The sequence below is a fragment of the Mobula birostris genome, chromosome 9 (assembly GCF_030028105.1).
Source record: "Mobula birostris isolate sMobBir1 chromosome 9, sMobBir1.hap1, whole genome shotgun sequence".
NCBI lineage: Eukaryota > Metazoa > Chordata > Chondrichthyes > Myliobatiformes > Myliobatidae > Mobula > Mobula birostris.
This window is the reverse complement of record NC_092378.1, coordinates 150,382,922-150,400,331: the sequence shown is the minus strand read 5'-3', so window position 1 is coordinate 150,400,331 and position 17,410 is coordinate 150,382,922. Positions and strand designations below refer to the sequence as shown.

Genomic DNA, 17,410 nt, shown 5'->3' with positions numbered 1-17,410 from the left:
GAACTTTGAACACTAAATATCTCGCTGCTCTAGTGATGAGACCTCGGTGGTGGCGGGGTATTCGTTAGTCTCACAGCCTGAGGGAAGAAGCTGTTACCCAGTCTGGCAGTCCTAGTCCTGATGCTCCTGTCCCTCCTTCCTGATGTACTGGGTCAAAGAGATTGTGGGGTGGGTGGTCAGGATCCTCAAAAATGCCTTTTTTAAAACTTTTGTAAACAACACCCCCAGCACATATCACAAGTAGCGGGGAGGGAGACCCCAGTGACCCTGTTTTCACTATCCTGTAGAGTATCGTGGTCTGATGCCTTGCAGCTTCCACACCACACAACGATGCAGCCAAACAGGACACTTTTGATGGGGCTCCTGTAGAATGTTGTTAGGATGAGGGTGGGGAGCCTTGCATGCCTCAATCTCCTCAGAAAGTGCAGACGCTGTTTTGCCTCTTTAACTAATGAGGAAGTGTTATGGGTCCAGGTTGTGTGTGCACACCAAGGAACTTAGTGCTTTTCACTCTCTCCACGGCAGAGCCATGATATGTAATGGAAAGTGGTCGACCTGTGCCGCCTTGAATTCCGCAATCATGGTTGAATGGCGGAGCAGACTTGATGGGCCAAATGGCCTAATTCTTCCCAATGACTTATGAGACCACTCGTTCTGTGGAAAAGTTGTCCCTCAAGTTTCTATTAAATCTCTGCCCACTCACCCTAAACCTGAGCTCTCTAGTTATGGATTCCTCAACTCTTGGGGAAAACACTGTGTGTATTTACCCTCTCTATGCCCCTCATGGTCCAAATGAGTTTTAGTTTGCTGATTGGTAGTGCAGCCAACCCATGGTTTAAGCAAATTATCATAATCATTATTGCATTTTGAATTGGTGTAGTATTCTAGCATGTGTATGGGAGCTGTTATTGTTTCTGCACTAGGATACAGCTACTGGTTATTGTGGCTGAGTGCTCAAGTAATTCACCGACTTAAAAGGTAAGCCTCTTGTAGGAATAAGACAGTCCTGCTGAAGGGTCTCAGCCCGAAACGTCGACTGTACTCTTTTCAGTAGATGCTGCCTGCCCTGCTGAGTCCTTCCAGCGTTTTGTGTGTGTTGCTTGGATTTCCAGCAACTGCAGATTTTCTCTTGTTTGTGATAAGGCAATTCCCTCATGCTTTTTTCTGCTAAGCAGTTACATCAATATAAGCCAGTAGCTGAATCCTCAACCATTTATTCTCATTTACCCATTGCAAAGAAGCATTCATTGCCATAGACACCTGTGGAGTCCATGTCATTGGGTATATTTAAAGTGGAGTTTGATAGATTCTTGATTAGTGGGATAATAAATCATGCTTTATGCTGCTTAACCTGCTTTCCTGGAATTCCAGCATTATTGTGAAATCTAGGAATGTCGATGTCACTGGGCTGCTGATCCTGTCAAATCAGCATGACTGCTAATGAGTTGTTATCCTTGCAATGTGATGCTTTGAAACCTACCAAATGTTGAAAGGCCTAGATACAATGGATATGGAGAGGGTGATTCCTTTTGTGGGGAGATCTTGGACCAGTAGGGACAACCTCAGAGTAGAAGGATGTCCCCTTAGAGGAGAAATTTCTTCAGCTAGATCGCTGTGGAGGCCAAGTCATTGATGGTATGGTGGAGCATACTGGACGAGCTATTTGGCCTAATTCTGCCCCTATCTTTTATAGTCTTATGTAGTAGCGAGTAATACTATTGCTGCACAGCCACCCTAGTTACTAACCTTAATCGGGTAAATGAGGGGAGGCTTGTTGTGGTTGGATTCTTGCCTTGTGATTACTTCCTTAGTGCTTGTTACCCCTTCTCCTGCCTTGCGTTTTAATGATAAAGATTAGCTTTATTTGTTACTCGTACATCGGAATATGGAAGCATACAATGAAATGTGTTATTTGCGTCAACAACCAAGAAAGTCTGAGGATGTGTTGGGGGAAGCCTGCAAGTGTTGCCACACTTCTGGTGGCAACGTAGCGTGCCCACAATTTACTAACCCGAACCTGTACGGTTTTGGACTGCGGGAGGAAACTGAAACATCCTGAGAAAACCCACTCGGTCCCAGGTAGAGTGTACAAACCCCTTATAGACAGTGGCAGGAATTGAACCCCGATTTACCCTAACCACCACCAAACCACAACAGCATAGTGGAAGTTATGTACCTGGGTCACTGGCATTACACTAACAGCTGCGTTACTGTGCTGTTAATTAGTCGAAAATATAATGTTGTTCCTACTTCATTTCAGTTGTACAAGCAGAGTATCCACAATGTTGTATCCGAATTCGTCCCCTTAATAATGAGCACCATCATGCTACAAATCACACCTCAAGCAAGGTGAGTGGATTTCCTCCAGATGGTGCTGTAGACCACAGGGTTTTTCTCATTTTAAAAAAATCATCTTTTTATTATCATTTTGACCACATTTTGATTTGGCGTCGTGCAGTCTGTTTAGTGTAATTTTGAAAGGTAGTGAAGCAGGCACCCAGATGACCTAATGACAAGTAATAATAATAACTTATTTATTGAGCACTTTTCATAGAAGTAATGTAGTTCAAAGTGCTTTACAATGGGATAAAGTGCAACCATGAAAATAGAAGACACTGTGATATTAGTTAAAGGCAAGATTAAATAAATAGGTTTTGAGCTGGTGTTTAAAAGTGTCAACTGAGTCTGCATCCCTGGTAGTTTTAGGTATTGAGTTCTATAGTTTAGTAGCACAGATCAAAAAAGCTGATACTTGATGAAAAATATAATCTTCCAGGGGATTTGACCAACCTTATCATGAAGATTCTGACTTTTGGCAGACTTAGTTGTTTTTTACATTGTTCAGTATTTCTGTGGTGCGTGTCTTTATATAGGATAAATACACAGGTTTGTATCCTGGATTGAACCATTTTTGTGCCTCATGATAAGAAATACCAAAGTGCACATGAAAGAAAATGGAAATTCCTGGGAATATATTGCTTTGGAAATGTTCAGTCAAAGTAAAGGTGGAGTTTATTGTCATCTGCACAACTGCATATGTGAAACCTGTGATGCTGCTGCAACCAAGGTTTTTATTGCAACTGTGCATGCAGAAGACCTTTTCCTGCTCCTATGTCTAATGGTGTTATGCATGCACAGGTACAAGGAAAAACAGCTGCAGCAGCACCACAGGCACATGGCATTATATAATTAACATTCACAAGAAAAATGTAAATGGTTCATAATTTATACACTATTTTTACAAGACAATTAGACCAAAAGAAGTTCATTTTCGTCACAGTTGCTAAACTAGTGATTAGGGTTGTGCTGGCTGGTTCAAGAATTAAGTGGTTACATTTTTACATTTTACATTTTTTACATCAATTATATATTACACTGCAAAAAATAAATAGATTAGATTCAAACTTATCTGATCAATGTTTTCGGTGTAATCACTTTTTTACATTCTACTTGGTCCTGTTCCAAAATTCAACCTTTTTGGATAAATTGAAGAACAAATTATTGGAACTCAACTTCCACATAACCCTATATTATTTTTATTAGGTGATATTGAAGGGATAAAACCGAAACTTAAATTGAATAAATACCAGAAAGAATTTATAAAAATTGCATTGGCAGTAGCCAAAAAGGCTATAGCAGTTACTTGGAAATTGGATTCATATTTAAGTATGGATCGTTGGAATAATGAAATCTTTAGCTGTATTCCACTTGAAAAAACTACTTATAATTTAAGAAATAAATATGATACATTTTTGAATATTTGGCACCCTTATTTACAAAAGATAGGATTGTATATATAGGTTCTCCGATGATAAAGATGTTGGTCCTTTGGGAAAAGAAACAAATACATATATTAAATTTATTTCGAATCCCATGGAGCATGTGGAGACCTTCCAATATTCAGGCAGTCTTTCTTTTTTTTTCTGTTTTTTTTTCTCTTTTTCTTTCTTTTAGGTAGGGGTATGTATCGGGGGGAAGCGTTAAGTGGAGGGGGAGGGTAGATATTATTATTCCATGTAACCAAGTTTAAAAATTGAATAAAAAAATTATATAAAAAAAAGAATTAAGTGGTTGAAGGGAAGTAGTTGTTCTTAAATGTGGTGGTGTGGGATTACCTGCTGCAAGATGGTAGCTGTGAGAAGATGGCATGACCCAGATGGTGGGCATCTTCAATGATAGATGTTGTCTTCTTGAGGCAAGGTCTCCTGTAGATAGGGGATGTGCCTGTAATGTATTTGTAACAGACTATTTCTGTCTGTACTTCAGTTGCTGAACATTCGAATTGGAGTACCAGACAGTGATGTATCCAGTCAGGATCAAGAATCAATTTTATTCGCATTTACATGCATTATTAATTTGCTGTGATGTGTTAGTCAGGGCGTGACATCCAATTTGCATTTAACAATTATAATGAATCAAGAATTATATATAAATAAAAAAGCTAATGAAGTTAGAAAAAGTTTTTAGGACAGAGAGGCTTCAGTACATTTGTAGAAGTTTGTTAGGGTTTTTGGTGACAGGACATTTTGTTTTCAAGTCTTCCTTTGTCCTTCCTTGCTAACTCAATCTATCTTTTTTGCTCAGTTTTTCTGTTATGCTAGTCAATATAAATGAATTTAGCTGATATCAAAAGCAGCCCTTCTAACTGGCTCCTAATTTGGATTTCTTCCACGGGGACTGCCAGTTTATAGTTTACACAATTAGGCCGTTTTGAGGTTGGTCTCCAGAGTATGTAGTGAATCAAGTCTCGCGTCAGGTGTCCTGCTGTTCACTTCTGATTGTCTTGGGTTTAGAATATGTTAATCACTAAGGTAATTACTTCCTCTACTGTGAGGCATTATGCATTTTGGCAGTGGTTGGGATTAAAGGTAGAGCTCTGAATGGGTTGATGCTGCAACTATTTTGAGGGAAAACAATAAGATTATAGTACAGCACAGTTCAGGTCCTTCAGTCCACAATGTTGTGCCAACCCTTTACCCTACTCCAAGATCAATCTAACCCTTCCTTCCTACATAGCCCTCTATTTTCCTATCATCCATGTGATTATCTAAGAGTCTCTTAAGTGCCTGTAATGTACCTGCCGCACTCACTACTTCCCATGTAAAAACAAAACTTAGCTCTGACATCTCACCCCCATACTTTCCACCCAACACCTTAAAGTTATGCCCCCCCTTGTATTAGCCATTCCCACCCCGGGAAAATGAAATGTCTGGCTGTACATTTGATTGAAGGCTTTTATCATCATATACACTTTCATCAAGTCATCCGTCATCCTGCTTCTCTCCAAGTAGAAACACCCCAGCTATTGAATACTTTTGAAAAGGCTCTCCAGCAAAGTAATTGGTCAACAATTGGATTGGGTTCAATTTTGGTCTCATCTGGTGATCTTTGCTTTACGTAGATAGATACGAAAGTTTTTTAACTAAACCAGAGTTGTAATTTCAATAATGGATGTAGTAGGGGTTTAGTGGGATTCCATAAACAGTGCCAAATATCTTTTGGATGATTACAGTGCATGTAGATTTTCACCTTCAGACGTTAAGTAGAAAAGAGATCTTTTTAATTGCTTTACATTGTTCTGGATAAATTGTTGTGCATTTTATTTTACAAATAAAATTAGATATTTGAATTCCTAGATTTGAACCTAAACTGATATACTCTCTATTATAGACAAAATAAACTTTACAACAAGGAACTGTATGCTGATTTCATCGCTGCACAGATTAAAACATTGTCCTTTTTGGCTTATATCATAAGAATCTATCAGGTATGCCCTTTTCCCTTTGAATTGTCGTATTGAACAATGCAAGATATTCTATATCTGATTCTGAATTTACCAATTCTGCATCTCTTTCTGTAGGAGTTGGTGGGGAAATATTCTCAACAGATGGTAAAAGGAATGCTACAACTGTTATCTAACTGCCCGTCTGAAACTGCGCATCTACGGAAGGAACTTCTGATTGCAGCCAAGCACATTCTAACCACCGACCTTCGCAACCGTACGTATTTCTGAGATTTTCAAAGCTCAGAATAAATTTATTTTTGAAGTACCTGTATGTCACCATACACCACCCTGAATTTCATTTACTTGTGGGCATCCACAGTATAAACAAAGAAACACAATAGAATCAATGGAAAACTACACACAAAGATGGATAAAACACCATAAGGAAACTAACTGCAAATATGTAAAGAGAAACAAATTAATAATAGATAATTAAGTAATAAATAATATTGAGTTTTTAAAGTTGTGTGAAAGTCGAAGAAGAAGAAAATAATAAAATTGTACTGGAGTGTCTTGCTGATTATTTTAACAGCACAATTTTTGTTTTCTTATTACCCTACTTTCAGCATCTTGTATCCTAAGTCACAGAATCGTAGAAAATTTTGATGCACAAAGTGGCCATTTAGCTTGTAACCATATTTCCAAATAGCTACTGAGACTAATTCACCCTTCCCAGCTCTTGAGTGTGCCCATGCAGGTTTGCATCAGAAAAAGAGGCAAGAATATAGCCCATTTCTTTGCAATCTTTTTGATCTCCTACCATGAGGCAGAAGGTACCACAGTATAAGAGCAAGGATTTTTAGGCTGGGTAACAGCTTCTTTCCACAGACTGTGAGACTTCTGAACACTCTACTATGACAGTGCTATTAGCAAAATACTGTATATTTAACCATATGTCATATATAATATGTAGATACATATATAATATGTAGAGATTGGTAGATATATAGCTAGGGTGCCTAAGACTTTTACACAATAATGTAATGTGGAGTGGAGAGCGTGTTTGTAAATCTGGCGGGAGTAAGGATGCTGGGAATGGTAATGATGGAGAAATGTGGGAGTGGCGTGGGACAGGTGTAAAGGAGGTGCCAAGGGTGGGGTTGGTGCGGATGCAGACACACCCAGCTCTGAGACACCAGTTAAGGTCATTTGATTCTAAACAATTGGTTTATCGATCATTACAGAATGTCTCGCTGGTGCTTCCTGTTTCCTCTGCTCTCCCTTCCCCTTTTCCCAACTATGATTCCCCTCTCCCTGCCCCCTTCCCACTCTCAGTTCACAATGGAGACCCACATCAGAATCAGGTTTATTATCACTCACATATGTCATGAATTTTGTTTTTTTTTTTTTTGCAGCAGTACTGTGCCATACATGAAATTACTATAGTACCTATATGTAGCTGTATATATGTGCCTAAGACGTTTGCACGGTGTGTATGTACTCTGTTTAGCACCTTGGTCCCAGAGGAATGTTTCATTTAGTTGTCTACATGTGTACAGTTAAATGACAGTAAACTTCAACTTGAACTTGAACTCAACTCTGCCATTCAATAAATCAAGGCTAATCATTTACCTCACTTTCCTGCCCTTAATTGTTTAATATTTCAAAATTTATCAATCTCTGTCTTGGAGACATCTTTTGCTAATGGACAGAAGACCCATTTGAATTGCCATGTTATAGAACACAATGCAAAGGGTCCTTTGTCCATTTGTATACAATATGACATTTTATCGAACAGTATTTGTAGAGGCATGGATAAGTGCTTTATGGTCAGTTATTGACATGATGGGCTGAAGGGCATGTTCCCTGTATGGCTCTAGGTCTCTGATCTGGTCCTTATTGTCTTTCACTGTTGGAATGACTTTGTGTACGACAGCCTTTGTTGATGAATCTCTTTCCATCCTGATGGCATGAACATCGATTTCTCTGATTTCTGGTAATTTCTCCTTACTCTCTTTTTCCCTCTTTTCATTCCCCATTCTGGTTTCCCTCTCACTCCTTCTCACCTGCCCATCACCATCCCCCGGGTTCCTGTCCTCAATGAGCAGTGGAGTGTGTTCTCTCAAAGTCCCCTTCAAGAAATCCATAATCAATTCCTTGGCCTTGCTGACATTGACTACGAGATTGTAGACAAGTCCTCAAGTCAGCAACAGTGTAGTAGTCGTTATGCATTTCCTTGTTGTTCTGTAAGCTGATTCCATAGACATACAGTATTATGCATTTATAATTACTGTTCAGGATTAATACTTATCCTGGTGACTACATGGCAGTGTATGTTTAAACCATCCCTTGGGCTAATTTATTTTCCATATTGTGAACAGTGAATTCTCTATCTCCAGATTATACATTTTTAACAACAGACATTGTAGTTGCTGTTTCCTTTGTGAAACTAAGTATTTACTATGCTGGACAGTAGTAGCAGGAGTGTAAACATGTTTATACGGTCTAATTTTGTTAATCTTTCACAAGGGAAGAGTTAATGATCTTTAATTAGTTTTTATGTTTGTATTAATGAAACACCAGTGATCATTCTCCACATAACACCAACAATTTGTTTTTTATAGAATTCATTCCATGCATGGATAAGTTGTTTGATGAATCTGTGCTAATAGGCTCGGGGTACACTGCTCGTGAAACGCTGCGGTAAGTCATTTACTTGGGACTCTGGGAATGTATTAGGACTTTTAATTAAAGATTACCTGTGTGGAGAAGTTAAACATTACCAATGACTTGGCTGCCAGTAGCCTTAATGCATTGAAAGGCACCAAAATTGAGGATTTGTTACTTTAATGTTGACATCTAATGAGTTGTCAGTGTGCTGACATCTTAATATCAGCATGTTTACAAGTGTATGTTTAGAATTTCATTATTGTAGAATTTTTCAGCAGCACCTCTATCTCCTAAAAGTACTGGACAATCTACTTTATTTGGAAAAACTTTCTGCTTTTATTTGAAATACACTCAGTGACCACTTTATTAGCTACGCTTGTCCACCTGGTCTTTAACACAAGTATCTAATTGGCCAATCATGTGGCAGCAACTCAATGCATAAAAGCATGTAGACATGGTCAAGAGGTTCAGCTGTTGTTCAGACCAAATCTCCGAATGGAGAAGAAATGTGATCTAAGTCACCTTGACCGTGGAATGATTGTTGGTGCCAGACAGGATTGTTTGAGTATCTCAGAAGCTGCTGATCTCCTGGGATTTTCCATGCATAAGTTTCCAGAGTTTACAGAGATGGTGTGACAAACAAAACACATCCAGTGAGTGACAGTTCTGTGGGCAACAATGCCTTTTTAATGAGACAGGTCAGAGGAGAAAGGTCAGACTGTGTCAAGCTAATAGGACAGAGACAGTAACTCAGATAACCACACATTACAACAGTGATGTGGAGAAGAGCATTTCTGAATGCACAAGGTGCCAAACCTTGAAGTGGATGGGCTGCAACAGCAGAAGACCATGAACAGACACTCAGTGGTCACTTTATTAGGTACAGGAAGTATGTAATAACGTGCCCACTGAGTGTATAGTTGGAGAGTACTCCGGAGCCTGTGAGGCTTTTTATTTCAGTGTTGCTGTGTGTGAGGCATTCTTGGGAAATGGAAATTCCAGATTGCTGTACTTATTTTCAGGAGATGCATGGATCAGCAAAGGCACTTTGAAGGCATGGGCTCTCTGGTCCAATACACCCATAGGTGGTACTTCTTGTCCCGCTCTCTGTTAGCAAGCTCATCCAAGGTACTAGTTTTGCCCATCTTCTGACTTGCATCATCGCAGTCCAAGTCAAAGTCGAGTTTGTTGTCATCTGCACAAGTACATGTATGCGGAGGTGCAATGAAAAACTTGCTTGAATTTAAAAGCACCAGCCAGTAAGTTATAACGGATGCTAACCAGCTCAACCTTCTGCCTTTTCTTTTACATTAATCCTCTCATAACTGTATGGTAAAGTAGTGGTTAGCTCAACTTTATTACAGCGCCAGAGGGTCAGGTTCAATTTCTGCCACTATCTGTAAGGAGTTTGTACATTCTCCCCGTGACGCGTGGGTTTCTTCCAGATGCTCTGGTTTCCTCCCACAGTCCAAAGACATATGGATTTGTACAGTAAGTTAATTGTTCACATGAGTGTAGTTGGGTTGGAAGAGCCTGCTACCATGATGTATCTCTAAATAAATTAAACAAAAAACATTTTATCATCTTCAAATTCCTATTAACTTGCCCAAGTTTTACTGCTCACCTATGCACTAGAGATAATTTAGTGGTTGCTTAATCCACCAACCCACACAATTTTGGAGGAAACCAGAGAAACCCATGTAGTCACGGAGCATGCAAACTTCACACTGATGGCGCCGGAGGCTGGGATTGAACCTGGCTTGCTAGAGAATCTACCACTGTTCCACCCTGTTGTGTCACCTCCTGGAAATTTGTGCATGACTTGCATCTCTTTTGCCATTGTTCAAACAGACCTCTGGCCTACAGCACCCTGGCCGACCTGGTGCATCATGTCCGTCAGCATCTCCCACTCAATGATCTGGCCCTTGCTGTTCAGCTGTTTGCGAAGAACATCGATGATGAGTCGCTGCCCAGCAGCATCCAGACTATGTCCTGCAAGTTGCTTTTGAATCTGGTGGACTGTATTCGATCCAAGAGCGAGCAGGAGAATGGGAACGGAAGAGATATTCTGATGAGGATGTTGGAGGTATGGGATGTGAACTAATCAGTTCAAGTTTTTTGTTGTCAAGTCAGTCAGTCAGTGGGTGCCGTCCCGAATCCGGGGTTGGCAGCTATGCACCTCCATCTTCTTCGATCTTGCGACAGTACTGAGTACAGCCTCTTCTCCAGTTTGTTCTCACTGGCCACCTTGGCACCGCCTGCCGCCATCCCCGCCAAATTCGAGCCCGAGTCTGTGTCGGCCTCCAGCCGTGGCCGCTTCTTCAAGCTCGGCCCTTCCTTAGGTGGAGGCCTTGGGCAGGTCCAGGCACACGGTGCAGTGCCCAAGTTCATCATGTTGTCAAGTACAGAGTATAAATGTCATGATTTTTTTATTTGTGCAACAGTATAGTATTTTTTTAAGCATGGTAACAGGCCCTTCTGGCCCAATGAGCCTGTGCCACCCAGTAACACACGTGACCAATTGGTCTACTAACCTGTACGTCTTTAGACAGTGGGAAGAAACTGTCCCTGGGGGAAACGTGTGGTCACGGGGAGGATGTACAAACTCCTTCCAGATAGCGGCAGATTTGAACCCAGACCGCTGGTGCTGTGATAAGGTTACACTAACTATGCTACTGTGTCGCCATTGCAACCATGAAATTACTGCTCAATGGTGTCCAGCAGCACTTTGCTGATATAGTACTGTCAGCTGTTAAGAGCAGGGGTTCCCAGCATCTTTAATGTCATGGGGCCTTAGCCCTGGAAGAGGATGTGCTTAAACAGCCACATTACTGTGCCTCCTATAAACTTAATAGTACATTAAAAAACAGAGGACAGACAAAACTTAATGTGAGCTTAAATGAACATAAATTATAATAAACAACAACTAAGTAAACTAGTGCCAGATTGAGAAAGAGAGAAAGAAAAAGAATAGTTTGAGGTAGTGTTAGGGTTTTTCAAGTAGAAGCTTGAAGTGTGGGTCTTCAATAAGACCATAAGACGTAGGAGCAGAATTAGGCCATTTGGCTCATCGAGCCTGCTCTGCCATTTCATCAGGGTTAATCCCGTTTTCCCCTCGGCTCCAATGTCCTGCCTCCCCTCCATGCCCCTTCATGCCCTGACCAATCAAGAACCTATCAACCTCTGCCTTAAATATACTTGAGAGTTGACCTCCGCAGCTGCCTGTAGCAAGGAATTCCACAGATTCACCACTCTCTGACTAAAGAAATTCCTCCTCATCTCCGTTATAAAAGGACGCTTCTCTATTTTGAGGTTGTGTCCTCTGGTCTTAGATACTCCCACTGTAGGAAACATCCTTCTGTATCTACTCTTATCAAGCTCTTTCACCATTCGATAGGTTTCAGTTAGGTCACCCATCATTCTTCTAAATTAGGGCCCAGAGCCATCAAACACTCTTCATACAACAAGCCGTTTAATCCTGGAATCATTTTCGTAAACCTTCTTTGAACCCTCTCCAGTTTCAGCATATCCCTTCTAAAATAAAGGGGCTCAAAACTGCTCACAATACTCCAAGTGAGGCCTCACCAGTGCTTTATAAAGTCTCAACATTACATCCTTACATTTATATTCTTGTCCTCTTGAAATGAATGCTAACATTGCATTTGCCTTCCCCACCACAGACTCAACCTGGAAATTAACCTTCAGGGAAACCTTCACAAAGACTCCAAAGTCCCTTTGCGTCTCAGATTTTTGTGTTTTCTGTCCATTTGGAAAATAGTCAACCCTTTCTTTTCTTCCACCGAAGTGCATGACCATACACTTCCCGACAGTGTATTCCATCTGCCACTTCTTTGCCCATTCTCCTAATCTAAGTCCTTCTGTAGCCTCCCTATTTCCTCAAAACTACCTGTCCTTCCTCCACCTATCTTTGTATAGTCCAAACTTTGCAACAAAGCCAGCAATTCCTTCATCCAAATCATTGGCATATAACATAAAAAGAATCGTCCCAACACAGACCCCACCGGCAGCCAACCAGAAAAGGCTGCCTTTATTTCCACTCTTTACTGCCTGCCAATCAGCCACTGCTTTATCCATGCTATAATTTTTTTCCTGTAATACCATGGGCTCATAACTTGATAAGCAACCTCATGTGTGACACCTTGTCAAAGGCCTTCTGAGTACCAAAGTACATAAGATCGACTAACTCTTCCTTGTCTATCCTGCTTGTTATTTCCTCAAAAAATTCCAACAGATTTGTCAGGCAAGATTTTCCCTTGAGGAAACCAGGCTGACTATGGCCTATTTTACCATGTGCTTTCAAGTACCCCAAAATCACATCCTCAACAATCGACTCCCAACATCTTCCCAACCACAGAGGTCAGACTAACTGGCCTATAATTTCCTTTCTTCTGCCTTTCTCCCTTCTTGAAGAGTGGAGAGACATTTGTAGTTTCCCAGTCATTACTAATGCCTCCACAATCGCTTCAGCCACCTCTTTCAGAACCCTGGGGTGTTTACCATCTGGTCCAGGTGACTTATCTACCTAACAGACCTTTCAGTTTCCCAAGAACCGTCTCTCTCGTTGTGGTATCTTCACACATTTCACGCCCCCTGACACCTGGAACTTCCACCACACTGCTAGTGTCCTCCTCAGTGAAGACTGATGCAAAATACTTACTTTGTTTCACCCTCCCCCCCCCCCCCCCCATTACTACCTTTCCAGTATCATTTTCCAGTGGTCCGATATCCTCTCTTGCCTCTCTTTTACACTTTATGTATCTGAAGAAACCTTGTATCCTCTTTAATATTATTGGCTACCTTTCTTTTGTATTCCATCTTTACCTTAATGACATTTTTAGTTGCCTTCTCTTGGTACTGAAAAGCTTCCCAATCCGCTAACTTCCCACTAGTATTTGCTCTATTATATGCCCTCCCTTTGGCTTTTATGTTGGCTGGCCTGTGACTTCTCTTGTTAGCCATGGTTGTGTAGTCTTGGCTTTAGAATATTTCTTCTTCTTTGCGATGTATATATCCTGTACCTTCCGAATTGCTTCCAGAAATTCAAGCTGTTCAAGCCTTGGAGGCAGCATCAATTATGGCTTGGATGGTGGGTGTACATGATGGACATCACCTTCCTGAGACCTTGATTCTTGTGGATGTTCCTCGATTGGTGGGAGAGCTGGACACAGGATGAAACTGCCTAAGCCCAGAGTCTCTGTAGCCTCTTGCATTCAGGGTGCATTGGGTGTGACGTACCCAAGCAAAATCTCTGCATGCTGCATTTCTAGCATTGCTGTTAAATACAGTGCAAATAAGATACCTCCTTAGATGTAAATGGAAAATTGGGTCATGGTCATAGAATCATGGAGTACCACACCATCGAAACAGGCCTTTCGACTCATCTAGCAGGTGCTATTAATCTGCTTAGTCCCTTAGTCCATCGATCTGCACCCAGACCATAGTCCTCCTTGCCCCTCCCATCCATGTATCTATCCAAATTTCTCTTCTATGTTGAAATTGAACCCGCGTCCGCTGGCAGATGGTTCCGGGGACTTTTACTGTTCTGAAAGATCTGTTGCAAGGGGTCCCCTTATTTAAGAGAGGACATAGCGGTAATGGAGGCAGTCAGGATAGATTCACTGGGTAATTCCTGGAATGAGATGGTTGTCCTATCATAAGTGGATTAATTTAAAAAGAAATCATATTTTTTGGAAGAATGAGGGGTGATTCTACTCATCCAAATTTTGTTTACATGTTGAAATCGACCTTGCATCCAACACTTCGATTAGCAGCTTGTTCCACACTCTCACCACCCTCTGAGTGAAGAAATTGTACTTATAGATCAGAATATGCAATATAGATCACCACTGACCTGGGAGAAAGATGCCCATTTAGCTGTAACCGTGTGCAGGAAGAGCTGTGTCTTAGCACATCACTCGCCGTCAAGTGTCACTTCCAGCAGGATTCTCACGGTCCAGCAGTGTGACTAGATTAGATTAGATTGGATTATGAGGACACGCAGTCCTCTTTTGTTGTCATTTAGTAATGCATACATTAAGAAATGATACAATGTTCCTCCAGTATGATATCATAGAAACACAAGACAGACCAAGACTGAAAAACTGACAAAAACCACATAATTATAACATATAGTTACAACAGTGCAAGCAATACTGTAATTTGATAAAGAACAGACCATGGGCACGGTAAAAAAAAAAGTCTCAAAGTCTCTTGAAAGTCCCATCATCTCACGCAGACGGTAGAAGGAAGAAAACTCTCCCTTCCGTGAACCTCCAGTGCCGCAAACTTGCCGATGCAGCACCCTGGAAGCACCCAACCACAGCCGACTCTCAGTCTGTCCAAAAACTTTGAGCCTCAGACCAGCCCTCCGGCACCGAGCACCATCTCTGCCGAGCGCTTTGACCCCGGCCCCGGCCGCCAGCAACAGGCAAAGCCGAGGATTTGAGGCCTTCCCCTCCGGAGATTCTCGATCGCACAGTAGCGGCGGCAGTGAAGCAAGCATTTCAGAAGTTTCTCCAGATGTTCCTCCATGCTCCTCACGTCTGTCTCCATCAAATCAGAATTGTGCACGTACCCTACTTAACAAATACAGATATCATTCCGGAGCGGCTGCCATCTTCTCCTCCCTCCCTTTGGTGTGATGTCACCAGAGTGGCTGAAAACAGAAGCTGAATGATCATAAATCTCTCAAAAATAAATGGAAATTGTTTAAATTCTCGTTTATATTTTTTTTAATTTGAGGGAATTGAAGATGTCATTAACAGGACTCGTTCCTCAGTCACACTTTATTTACTTGTGCACAAGGAGAACAGCGTGGCCCCTGTCGCCAAACAAAATATGCCATTTTTATATAGAAATTGACAAGATGGACACAGATATTGACCAAGTGGTAACCATGCGTATGTTCAAATTCCTTATTTACATAATCAATCTGCAATCACAGTATGATAATACAGATGTTAATAACCAATAGAAGGCCAACAATAAAACCATAAGAGATAGGAGCAGAATTAGGCCATTTGGCTGTCGAGTCTGTTCCACGATTTATATCATGTCTGATCTAATTCTCTCTCAGCCCCAATCTCCTGCGTTCTCCCCATATCCCTTCATGCCCTGACTAATCTATCAACCTCTGCCTTAAATATACCCTATATCTTCCTCTCCACATCCACTCTATTGAGGCAACGTTCGATAGGTTTGAAAGCGATGCACTCCTCATGTTTCTGAATTCTAGAGAGTACAGGCCCAGAGCCATCTAATGCTCCTCGTAACACTTCAGATTGAGTAATGTAATTATCCACTAGTTGGTACATGCCTTACATCCTTTGTTTATATTCTTATCCCATCTTGGTATGACATGGCTCTGATCCCCTGGTGTACAAAGGTGAGTTATGCTCTTCAAAGACTTTTCTTGCCTGGGTTGACTGCCCACTGTCTGTAAATGATCCCTTCCTGCCCATTACTTTGCCTTGGCACAACTTCCACACAGTATACACTTGATGACCACTTTATTAAGTACATCTGTATACCAGCTCATTAATGCAAATATCTAATCAGTCAGTCACGTGGCAGCATCTCAACGCACAAAAGCATGCAGGCATGGTCAAGAGGTTCAGTTGTTGTTCAGACCAAACATCAGAATGGAAAAGAAATGTGATCTAAGTGACTTTGACTGTTGAATGATTGTTGGTGCCAGACAGGGTGGTTTGAGTATCTCAAACTGCTGACCTCCTGGGATTTTTACACACAACAGTCTCTAGAGTTTACAGAGAATGGTGCGAAAAACAAAGAAAAACATCCAGTGGAGTGGCTGTTCTGTGGGCAAAAACATTTTTTAATGAGAGAGGTCAGAAGAATGGCCACACACATCAAAGTTGCTGGTGAACGCAGCAGGCCAGGGAGCATCTCTAGGAAGAGGTACAGTCAACGTTTCAGGCTGAGACCCTTCGTCAGCACTAGCCTCACGAAGGGTCTCAGCCGGAAACGTCAACTGTACCTCTTCCTAGAGATGCTGCCTGGCCTGCTGCGTTCACCAGCAACTTTGATGTGTGTTGCTTGAATTTCCAGCATCTGCAGAATTCCTCGCGTTTGAGAAGAATGGCCAGACTGGTTCAAACTGACAGGAAGGTAACAGTAACTCAAATAGCAATGTGTTACAACTGTGGTGTGCAGAAGAGCATCTCTGAATGCACAACATGATGCAGTAGGTACTTCCCAAAGTGGCCACTATGTGTATGAATTAAGGTTAGATATTAGGGGCAGATATTTGGCAATATTATGCCAAATTTAAGACATTAAGTATTGCAGCTTAGTTCTTTATTAAAGCTTAATTATTAACTATTGCAGCTTATTCCTAATTATTTTGAGGTAGTTACTGATGTAAACTTCTAATTCTGCTTGTTTGAGCTCTTTCCTTCAGCTGAAATCCACTTCCGCGATTGATTGGAATTTCTGCTTCAATTCCAGGTGTTTGTCCTGAAGTTTCACACCATTTCTCGCTATCAGTTGTCCACAATTTTCAAGAAGTGCAAACCTCAGTCAGAGCTGATGGCCACTGATGCCCCTATTGCTTCAGCCCAAGCAACTCCTACCTCGTCTGTACCTCCTCCTGCCCCACCGACGCCAACTCTCCCCGCTCCAGCCTTGGACAAACATGGAGATAAGGACAAGGAGGAGAAGCAGACTTTCCAAGTGTCTGATTGTCGCAGCTTGGTTAAGACGCTGGTTTGTGGAGTAAAGACAATTACTTGGGGCATAACCTCATGCAAAGCGCCAGGAGGTAAAGGACAGATTATCACATTTATTTATTATTCATTTCCAAATGACTAGAATATAAGAGCAGGCATTAATGCTGAGGCTTTATATGGAATTGGACAGACCACATTTGTGGTATTGTGAGCGGTTTGGGGCCCAGTATCTGAGAAAGGATGTGCTGTCAGTGTAGAGGGTGCAGAGCAGATTCACGAGAATGATCCTGTGAATGTGAAACGTTTG

At 41.4% G+C, this 17,410-nt stretch overlaps 1 protein-coding gene across 5 annotated transcripts in view; it reads left to right on the top strand.

Moving 5' to 3' along the window:
* trrap (transformation/transcription domain-associated protein) overlaps positions 1–17,410 on the top strand; it is a 315,964-nt gene that overhangs the window by 17,678 nt on the left and 280,876 nt on the right. For all 5 annotated transcript variants that reach the window (XM_072269108.1, XM_072269109.1, XM_072269106.1 and 2 more), the window contains exons 10-15: positions 2,261–2,349; positions 5,671–5,767; positions 5,861–5,999; positions 8,350–8,428; positions 10,247–10,481; positions 16,883–17,195. In XM_072269108.1, the coding sequence (XP_072125209.1) occupies positions 2,261–2,349; positions 5,671–5,767; positions 5,861–5,999; positions 8,350–8,428; positions 10,247–10,481; positions 16,883–17,195 (952 nt within the window). The remainder of the gene's footprint in view (positions 1–2,260; positions 2,350–5,670; positions 5,768–5,860; positions 6,000–8,349; positions 8,429–10,246; positions 10,482–16,882; positions 17,196–17,410) is intronic.